Source organism: Moesziomyces antarcticus, assembly GCF_000747765.1.
Source record: "Moesziomyces antarcticus DNA, scaffold: scaffold_v10035, strain JCM 10317, whole genome shotgun sequence".
In the NCBI taxonomy this organism is placed as follows: Eukaryota; Fungi; Basidiomycota; class Ustilaginomycetes; order Ustilaginales; family Ustilaginaceae; genus Moesziomyces; species Moesziomyces antarcticus.
In genome coordinates, this window is record NW_014638975.1 from 20,302 (window position 1) to 30,710 (window position 10,409).

Genomic DNA, 10,409 nt, shown 5'->3' on the forward strand with positions numbered 1-10,409 from the left:
CCCACCCGCCCTTTCATCCCACACACACGCAGCACTTGCATATTGCACTTGTCATTGGTCTAGGGCATCTTGGCCATGGGCATCAACCACCTATCCGCATCCCTAAACTGCGCCACCACCTCCTTGGAGATTGCATTCTCCGCATCCAGCGTATCCACCGCCACCATGACTGCGGTCCAAAACCTAAACGCCCTAGCCAACTCTGCGCTGACCTGCTTGACGTTCGTGAAAGTCTCGTCGAGCATGCCCAGAACGCTCTGTTTGGCCTCTACCACGTCTGGACTATCGACATTCTCGGCGACGATGGGTCCGTCATGGAAGGCGAGTAGACCGTCGAGGAAGCACTTGAGCACAATGCCCATGCCCGTGTTGACGTCGGTCTGGAAGGGCAGTGAGAGTGCAATGTCCAAATAATCGTCTCGACCACGGCGTGCATCGCCGCGCAGCAGTAGCGCCATGCTGATCATCTCGACCAAACCCCGCATCGATCTCGCAGTGGCCTTGACGAACGAGTTGAACACGAGCAGTTCCCTGCTCAACGGCGCCGTCCACTGTGCCGGCCTAAACGTCAAGGGCAGCAACGACACCGTGCGCATCACCAGCAACATGTGCCTCTTCTCCGCCTCGCTCCCAAACGACGGTCCACCCGAATAGCTGCGCCCCCCAAAGTAGTTCGCATGCAGCACTCCGCCTCGCAGCAGCTCCAGCGCGAGATACAGCGGCTCCTGCAGCTTATCGTTGAGCCTGGTCTGCTTGAGCGCCAAATACAGCGCACGCGCATACGGCGTATGCAGATGCGCATGGTTCAAAAACCCCCTCAACTCCAGCATCCTCCAGATCGCATTGGCCACAATCTCGTCCTTCTTCTCCAGCGTCGACAACGCCCCGTCAGGCATCTTGACCCTCGGCGTCTTGGTCCTGCTCGCCAACTGGTCCGACGTGGTCGCGCCCAGACACAGCGCAATATCGATCGTCGACGAGTTCTGCCTCCGCAGCTCCTCCTCGATGAACCGGTTCGACACGTTCCACTGGTTCACGCGGTTGATGAGCTGCAGCGTCTGCGCCGAATCATGCGGCACACCATGGTCCGCCGACGGCGCAAAGTAATAGATCGCCGACAACTTGCGCGATGACCAGAAACCGTTGAGTACCGATGCTGCCAGTGCTACCGCTACGCAGCGCGGCGACTGCGGCGTCTCGGTGAGCGTCTCGCGCACGTACCGCCGATAGTCCTCCGTCTCGCCATTGTCCAGAGGCGGCGCCTCGACCACGTGGCCCGACGTGAGGCTCGCCAGCACCTGCGCACCCACCAGGCCGCGCGATAGATGCACAAACACCTCGTCCGGCAGCCGATGCGAAAACACCTCGTGCAGGTCCACGGGCACGTCCGCCGCCGTCACAATGTGCGCGCCGCCATTGGCCGCGCCCACGGGTGCACCCCCCGCTGCTGGGCCCGCGCCGGCCAGTGCGACGTGCGCGGGCGCCGAAGCGACCGACGCAGGCGGCTGCGGCGGCTGCGGCGGCGCCGGCGTAGCGAGCGGCAGCGGCAGCACGCGCCCCTCCTCGGCCGACAGCACGAGGCAGAACTTGACCGTAGTCCTGGCCTTGCAAAACTGGTCGAGGTAGTTGATCTTTTGCACGGTGGGATGCGCCTCGAATGCGGCGACGAGCGAGTAGCCGCCCTTGTACTGCTTGACCAGCTCGTTGATCTGGCGCAAATTGGGCGGTGCACCTGCGTGCGGTGGCGGAGCGCCCAGACTCGAGTCCTGGAGCGCCGGGAAGGTGGCGCACAGGTCGCTGCCTGCAAGCAGACCGACGTCGAGGAACTGCTCCTCGTTGCACCTGAGCTCGTTGAGGATCGCCTGCTTGCTCACAAACTGGAACGTCGACTCGGCGAGGTTGAGCGAGGTGATGAGGCGATCGACGCGGTCAAAGAGCAGGATCTCGGACGCGCCGTAGATCGAGTGGACGTACGCCTTGGAGTGGCGTTCGAGCGACACCAGCTGTCCAGACGCGAGGTAGGGAGCGACAAGGAACTCGACGTTTCGATGTCGAAACGCGCGCAGGATGAGGCGGTAGAGGTCCGGATGGTGGAGCGAGTTGCTTGCGGAGAGGAGCGAGTGTGTGGCGTCGACGTCACCGTTCTCGTACGCCTCCCAGGCGCGGTGGCGCTGCTTGACCTTGGGGTCCTCGTAGGAGAAGGGGCGTGCGCGCTTGTTGGGCGGGATGCCGTTGAGCACGAATACGGGCTTGATGCGCGCCTTTTCGAGCGCACGCAGGTCGTTTTCGATGTGCGAGATGAGTGCGATGGGCGCGCCTCCGAGCGCTGCGACGAGCGGCTCGGATGTGGACGGCGACGAGAGCAACTGCTTGAGGTAGAAGGAGACGTCGATGCCCAGGCGCGTGTCCTTGAGCGCCGAGAGCGGACACGTCTGCGTGAGACCGCGGTCGTGGAGGTACGCCTGAAGACCGCGAATCATGGCGGGCGGCGAGGTGGTGCAACGGCTTTGCAAAGTGGTCGGGCTGGAGTGACGAAGAGCGCAGCGGTGGAGAGCGAAAGGGAAGGTCGACAAAGCAACACCTCCCCCTACAGCTTCCACGCTTCCACTCTTTCTCGCCCTCTCTGGCTCCTTTGCTCCTTCCCTCCTTCCCTTGGCCAACCGGCCGTGCGCACGCAGCCAGCAGAGTTCTAAATCGCATCTACACATCGCCGATCGATCGGCGGGCCATCTCGTGCGACTGGCATTTGTTTGCGGTCTAACACCGTTTTTGGAGCGCGAATCTCTCGGTGACTTGGTCGGCGTCAACGATGAGTGATGCTGTCGGCTCCCCCGCTCTCGTCACGCCCAGCCCATTTGCGCTCAAGCCAGCACCTCTTGTCGGCACGCATCGTCAGGATCTACCACCATTCACTTCGTCTCGGCACCATGTCCAACCGCATCCAGATCGCCATCGATCGAGGCGGCACCTTCACCGACTGCCTCGGCCGCATCCCACCCGCCAAGCAAGGCGACGCCCCCACCGACATTGTCATCAAGCTGCTCTCGCACGACCCGGCCAACTACAACGACGCACCCACCGAGGGAGTCCGTCGCATCCTCGAGCGCGCCTACAAGGTCTCCATCCCGCGCGGCCACAAGATCGACACCTCCAACATCGACTACATCCGCCTCTCCACCACCGTCGCCACCAATGCGCTGCTCGAGCGCAAGGGCGAGCGCCACGCGCTCATCATCACAAAGGGCTTCAAGGACTTGGTGCAAATCGGCAATCAGAGTAGACCCAGCATCTTCGATCTCGCCATCAAGAAGCCCGAGGTGCTCTACAGCGGCGTGCTGGAGCTCGACGAACGCGTCACGCTCGTCGGCTACACCTCGGACCCCAGCGCCGCCGACAACGCCGTCCAGTTCCACGAGGCCAACGGCGACGACCCGCACAGCACCCGAATCTCCAGGCCGTATGCAGGGACCGACCAGCCTCCGAGCGCGTACGACGAGCACGGCAAGCGCACGGGCGCGCCCGAGATCGTGCGCGGCGTCTCGGGCGAGGCAGTGGCCATCCTCAAGAAGCCCGACGAAGAATTGCTGCGACGCCAGCTGCACGCGCTCTACCACGACCACGGCTACCGCTCGCTCGCCGTCGTGCTCATGCACAGCTACACGTATCCGGTGCACGAACAGATCGTACGCCGCATCGCTCTCGACGTCGGCTTCCACACCGTCAGCTGCTCGAGCGAGCTCATGCCCATGATCAAGATGGTGCCGCGCGCCACCTCGGCCACCGCCGACGCCTACCTCACACCCGTGCTCCAGGCGTACATCGACGGCTTCTTTGCCGGCTTTGCCCCTACCCTCCGCTCCGGCCAGGCGGGCACCAAGGTCGAGTTTATGATGTCCGACGGCGGCCTCACCTCGGTCGACCACTTTTCGGGCCTCAAGTCGATCATCTCCGGTCCGGCTGGCGGCGTAGTCGGCATGGCGCTCACGAGCTATGACGCCGAGGATGGGCGACCCATCATCGGCTTCGATATGGGCGGTACGTCGACCGACGTCAGCCGGTATGCGGGCGAGTACGAGCAGGTGCTCGAGACCACGCTCGACGGCATCACCGTGCAGAGTGCGCAGCTCGACGTCAACACGGTTGCGAGCGGCGGGAGCAGTCGGCTCTTCTTCCGCAATGGCCTCTTTGCCGTAGGACCCGAGTCGGCATCGGCCCATCCGGGTCCGACGTGCTACCGCAAGGGCGGACCTCTCGCCATTACCGATGCGAACCTCGTCACGGGTCGCCTGGCGGTGGAGATGTTCCCCAAGATTTTTGGGCCGAACGAGGATCAAGGGCTGGACGAGACCGCGAGTCGGCAGGCGTTCGAAGCGCTTGCGGACGAGATCAACTCCCACACGGCCGGTTCGACGCTGTCGGTAGACGAGGTTGCGCAGGGCTTTATCCGCGTCGCCAACGAGATTATGGCGCGACCTATTCGGGCTCTCACCGAAGCGCGTGGGTATAGTGCGTCTAAGCATGTGCTTGCGAGTTTTGGCGGTGCAGGAGGGCAGCATGCATGTTCTCTCGCACGCTCACTCGGCATATCGACCGTGGTGATCCATCGGTACTCTTCGATCTTGAGTGCGTATGGTATGGCACTTGCCGACCGGGTGTTCGAACGCCAGGAACCGTGTTCCGAAATCTGGACTGGAGCTGAAGGTCCTTCGAGGGGACGGATCGAGAAACGGGTGGACCAGCTTCGTGATGCTGTGCGGGGGGAGTTGGAGGCGCAGGGCTTTGCGAAGGATCGGATTGAATTGGAAACGATGTTGAACCTGCGCTATGCGGGCACGGATACAGCGTTGATGACTTCCCAACCCCCCACTGGTGGATGGGAATTTGAACAAAGTTTCCAGCAACGCTATAAGCAGGAGTTCGGATTCGTCCTGTCCGATCGTGACATTGTCGTCGACGATATCCGCATCCGTGGCACAGGCAAATCCTTCGACACTTTGGGCAAAACAGTCCTAGCCGAATACCGTTCCTACCAAGCAGAGTGGAAACAAGTCGACACCAAACCTCTCGCAGTCAGGAAGGTCTTCTTCGATAGGCAAAGACTCGAAACCCCAGTTCTCCAACTCGACTCCATCCCCGCGGGCACACAAATCACAGGCCCCGCTATCCTAGTCGACACTACCCAAACCATCCTCGTCGAACCCAACTGCACCGCTCACACCACCAAAAACGCCGTCCTCATCCACATCCTCTACGACTAGCACACCCGCACCCAGCTCCCAAAATCCAAGGCCGTTTGAGCATAATGCAAAGTGCTGCTGTATGCATTCCAAAGTGTGCGGGCGGCTCAGTCTTCCAGCCGCGCCTTGAGCCGCGCCAGACGCTGCTCGAGTCCCAGCAGTGAGCCCTGCAGCGCATGGTGGCGCTGCCCTAGCCCCGTCATGAGGCTCACGTCTCCCGTACCGGGCGACTCGCTCGCCCCCATCGACGCCGCGCGCACTGCAAACGACCTCGGCAGCGTCTCGCCCATCCTCCGCCCGCCGCCCAGCTTGCCCGAGTCGTCGTCGGCGACCTTGGTGCCCACGCGGCGACTGCGGTGTGCGCCCCGCTGCGCCCGCTCGTGCGCGAGGCCCGCGTCGTCGCCCGCAGCGTCCTCGCTCGGCTCTTCGCACAGCGTCGACGGCGCAAAGCGGCTGCGGAAGCGGCCGAAGCCGCGCGTGCTCTTACCGCCGCCATCCTGGCTCGCCGGCCGCTCGATCGTCACGCGCTCGCGTTCTTTGAGCGAAAGCACGCTCGAGAAGCGCCGAATCGTGCGCCCGGGCAAGCTGCCACCGGGCGCCAGCGACCGCATCCGGCTCTCGACGTGGCCCAAGATGAAGTCGTCCTCTCCATCACCATCGGGCGGCGAGGTTGACAGCGCCGCGTTGCCGCTGCCGGCCGTATCCGGGCGCGAGGCCGGCGCGTCCGCGTCGGCTTTGGCGCGCTCGCTGAGCGACAGCATGCTCGTCGCGCGCCCCATGCCTTTGGCCTTGCGGTACTGCGAGAGCATCTCGCCGCTGTCCTTGCGGCGGATCGTCCGCGTGCCCCGTCCCGAATCGCGCGGCAGACCCTTGCCATCACCAGAGCCATCGCCACTGCCCGCTGCGTCCCTCGCGTCGCGCCACGGAGGGATGGCGCCCAGCACGGGCACGTACGCCATGGGGGCAAACGAGACCGACGTCTTGCCGAGGCTCGTCGAGAGGATCTCCCGGCTGCCGTCTGGCGTGCTCTTGCCCGATCGCTGCATGGACAGTGCTCGGGCGCGCGACGAGCCCACGCCGCGATCCGCACTCTGCTCGTACGAAACGTCGCGCGACGAGCCGGCCGAACGCACCGAATGGTCGCCCAGCAGCAGCGGCGGCGAGTCGCGCGCGCCCGCGGCTTCCAGCACCGCAGCCACCGAGGGCGCCGACGCAAACGCCTCGGTCAGAGGCGGGCTTTGCGCCCGCTTGGGCTTGGTCGGCGTGCCGCGTTCCTGCGCTCGGATGAGCAGCTGGCGCGCGCTCTTCTTGTGTCGCAGGTGTCGAGGTGCCGCGTGCCCATCGTCTGAGCCATCCGAGTCGTACATGTCGATGTCGAGCGCATACTGGTTCGGCATCAGCCCGCCCGCGCGCGGCGAGTCGTCCGGCACGAGTGCCGCTGGCAACGGCTCGGGTGACTCGGGAGCGACCACCTTGAATGTAGCGCGTGGCGCAACGAGCCTGGCTCCGTTGCCAGCCTGACGAGCGTCGCCTTGCGACTGTGCGACGGATCCGTGCTTCTCGTCCGATGAGCGGTGGTCGCCAAGCCCTGACCTTGCCGGGTGCAGCGCCTGACGCGGAGCCTCGAGAGGCTGCAGAGCGTTGCGCGATGCCCGCCGAGAGCCCGTGTTGTCTCCTGCTTTTTGGGGATGGACACGCCGGGACGGCAGTGTTGTGACAGGCTTGGACGCCGAAAGCTGCGGGTCGGTGGAAGAGCGCGGCAGGCCCGTGGGCTTGACAGCCGACGAGATTGGCGGTGTCGGAGGCACGACGGCAGCGGGTTGCTTCTTTCGAACGCTCTTCTGCACGGCAGCCATCATCTCGTCCCAGGCTTCGCGCTCCGAGATCTCGCGTACGGCATTGCTGCCGCCCGACTGACGGCTGTCCGAACCGACGCTTCCGCCGCCGGGGGTTGCCGAGCGCGCGCGTTCGAGGTCGCGCCGGTTGAGCACCGCCTTCCTGCCTCCGGTAAAGTGCGAGTTCTTGACAGCCGAGGCCATGGGGAAGGGATATGGCGACGATGGCACCGCGGGCGTATAGTTGGCCGAGGCATCTTCGGGGATGGGCGCCTCCTGACCTTGGAGCTGGCGGAATCGATCGTGGATGGCCATGTACGACGGCTTGCGAGCCGGCGTGACAAAATTTTGTGGATGCTGGAAGGGAAGCGCCGGGGGTCTCGGCTGCGAATGCTGATTTCGCGCTTCGGCGCCCGCGGGCTCGACAGCAGCAACGGGGCTGGGCGCAAACGACGGCGGCGTCGGGAGCGTGGTGAGTGAATGCGATGCTTGCGAGCTGCCTCGATGGAATGGCGTGGACGCGATGGGGGTGCTGGTGGGCCAGATGCTCGGAGAAGCGCCCGTCTTGTGAGCAAGGTCGTCAAAGCTGGCAGCGGTCGACAAATCGCCAGTCGATACTGCAGGGGCTGCGTCTGCCGGAGGCAAAAAAGCGTCTCTGTGTGGCAAGTAGCTGAAACCGACAAAAGTGGTGTCGCAATCGGACCAGCGCGGAGCCGAGCGCGAGATGCATGGCGAGATAGCACCTGCGAGCGACGAGTTTGCGTCGCGGAGCATTGCGCTTGGGGATGAAGAGGCGTTGAGCACGACGGCGGGCGAGGAGGAAGACCTGGTCATGCCAGCTGTCAGCGACAGGTCGCTGGAAGGCGGCGGCACATTATTCGCTGCTTGCGTCTCGTCGTCTCTGAGATGGCTTGAGCAATCTGGCTCACCCTCCTGAGAAATGCCAGCGTCCGGTCCCCACCAGTCCTGTTTGTGTCCGACCGAGTCTGCCTCAAATTCCCGTGAGTCTGCAAAGGCGGGAAAGTCGTCCGGATTGCCCGCGTAGAGGGCGGAGAAGGAGGGTAAGCTGGACACGACGGACATGGAGCTGTCTTTGAAGTGGGCAGCAATGCCAGTGGGCGCGGGATTGGCATTTTGGCCTGCGAGACCGTCGCGCGTGGTCGACCGCTGGTCCGATGCGGGATCTCCCGGAGCATTGGGGGTGAAAGGGGCGTCGAGCGGCCAGTGCTTGGACCAGTCGATGCGCTCGGCAGCATAGAATGCATGCTGCTGGACTTGTTGTGCCGAGTCGCGGCCGAGACGACGTGCTGCTTCTGTGACGAGGCCGCGGATGAGCAGTGTGAGCTGGGTGGAACATGCGACGGAAGCATCGAATCGGAGCGAGGTCGAGTGTGCCTTGATCTTTTCGTAGGTCTCCTCCATCTTGTCGGCGAAGAAGGGTAGGACGCCGAAGCGCATCTCGTAGAGCATCACGCCGAAGCTCCACCAGTCGACTTGTGGGCCGTACAAGCCGGGCGTGCACTCGGGTTGTGAGCCGGAACCAGCCTGTGATGATGGATTGGTGCGACGTTGGACGCCGAGGAAGTCGTCAAGATTGGACAAGTCGTACTGCTGCTGACGCTGGAGGACGCGTGTTTCCTCGGCTTCGAGCACCTCGGGCGATAGGTAGTCGCACGTGCCTGTGGGCTGAGAGCAGTAGAAGGCCCACACCTTGCGGTCTGGCTTGGATGACGTGCTGGCAGTGTGGGCTTGGGAGGCAAAGTCGCTGAAGGGCGCGGCGCTGGAAAAGTCGCACAGCTTCAGATGGCCGCTGCGGTCGAGGAGAAAGTTGCCGGGCTTGATGTCGCGGTGGGCAAAGCCCTGAGCATGGACCCAAGCGATGGCCTGCACCATGTCGACGCTGTAGCGGAGGATCCAGTCTTCGTTGAGAAGGCCGGTGGGAGCGCGGCCGGGATAGTCGGGGCCGCAGCTGCTTGCAGCCATAAGAAGCTCGCTGAAGTCGCCGCTGGGTACATACTCCATGAGCACATGGACGGAATTTTGCGTCTGAAACGCGGCGAGCAGCTGTGGCGTGAGCAGCTGGTGGTGTTGATGCGACTCGAGTGAGGAGTGGGGCTGGCGCTGTAGCAGCTTGGACTCGTTGATGGGAGTCTGAATGGCGGCATTGCGACGGGCAAAGCCCTTGACGAGCGACTTGAGCACGTAGACACGGCCATCGAGGCGGCTCTTTACGACTTCGACAAGGCTTCCTGCGCTCTTCTGGAGCACCTTGATAGACTTGAAGTCTTGTACCTGCAAGCTGAGCGAGCGTAGGTCTCTGAGAGTGGGAGCGGCTGCAATCCGGAAGGGGTTTGGGTCGGTGCTCGCTGCAAGACCGTCGGCAGACCACGAGATGACGAGGCTGATGTCGAGGAATCGACCCAAGGTGGCGGCGGAAGAGGCATGGACATGACTCGAGCTGCTAGGGTCGGCCTGTGATGCATCTGATGCATCTGATATTGAGCGAATGTTGTCGAGATTGTTCAGGCTGAACTGGAAGTCGCGCAGAGCTGCCTTGACGGAGCGTGTTTGCAAGATGTGACGAATGGAGTCGTGCCGTTGCTGCCAACAGGGCGAGTCGGGCGCCATGGTGAGTGTGATGCGATGAGAAGCAGCTGCGCCTTGAGCATACGCAGTTGCAGATTGGCAGATTGGCTGCTGCCGGTGTGCGCTGTCGGCTTAGCCGCAACGTGAGATCGAGTGTGGGTGCTGGGCGATGCTATGTCGACATGGCTCTTGAGCATGTGGTGGTGGGAGTGCGGATGAGCCGACGTAGACGCAGTGCAGATGGGCTTGTCGGGATCGCCGACCAAGACGGACTGCTGGTGATGAGAGTGTGGAGAAGAGACGACGAGAGTGCAGTTGGCGAGTGGGAAAGCGACTGCTGTAACTCGCTCGCCTCGGTCTCGGCTTGGTGCGGTGGAGGCTTGCAGCTGTCTAAGCTCCAACCTGCATCCCACTCGAGCTGTGCTTTCGTGCTGTGCTTTTGGACGTGCTGGCAGTCTGAACTGGATCAAGCAGTCCGGAAGCAGTCCGATGTGTAGCGCTTAACTTCAGCCACAAGCTGTGTTGCATCATTCGGACGCTTCGATGGAGAATGTTTGTTGCGACTCGCCCTGTCGGACTGTCGGCAAATTGTGTTTGGCGGCCTTTTGTGTTTTGGTGTTGGTCTTCTGCGCTCCACATTTTGATTGACGGCCCGCGTGTTGCTCTCTCTCGATGCGATGCCTCGCTGGCCGCCGCCAAGCTCACTCGGACGCTTCGCATGCTGCATGAGCCCGACAGGAACACAAGACCA

General features: G+C 63.1%; 3 protein-coding genes across 3 annotated transcripts; 1 reads left to right on the forward strand and 2 right to left on the reverse strand.

Moving 5' to 3' along the window:
• Nucleotides 1-59: 59 nt before the first annotated feature.
• On the reverse strand, nt 60-2,480 carry PAN0_035d6292 (xpg i-region protein; the record flags this gene model as incomplete). The annotated part of the gene is made up of 1 exon (XM_014798259.1): nt 60-2,480. One exon carries the CDS (start codon nt 2,478-2,480, stop codon nt 60-62), a length of 2,421 nt encoding a protein of 806 aa, XP_014653745.1.
• Nucleotides 2,481-2,927: 447 nt separating this feature from the next.
• On the forward strand, nt 2,928-5,258 carry PAN0_035c6293 (5-oxoprolinase; the record flags this gene model as incomplete). The annotated part of the gene is made up of 1 exon (XM_014798260.1): nt 2,928-5,258. The coding sequence occupies one exon, from the start codon at nt 2,928-2,930 to the stop codon at nt 5,256-5,258; it is 2,331 nt and encodes a 776-aa protein (XP_014653746.1).
• An 86-nt stretch (nt 5,259-5,344) lies between these two features.
• PAN0_035d6294 (uncharacterized protein) lies at nt 5,345-9,700 on the reverse strand (the record flags this gene model as incomplete). The annotated part of the gene is made up of 1 exon (XM_014798261.1): nt 5,345-9,700. One exon carries the CDS (start codon nt 9,698-9,700, stop codon nt 5,345-5,347), a length of 4,356 nt encoding a protein of 1,451 aa, XP_014653747.1.
• Between the last annotated feature and the right edge of the window lie 709 nt (nt 9,701-10,409).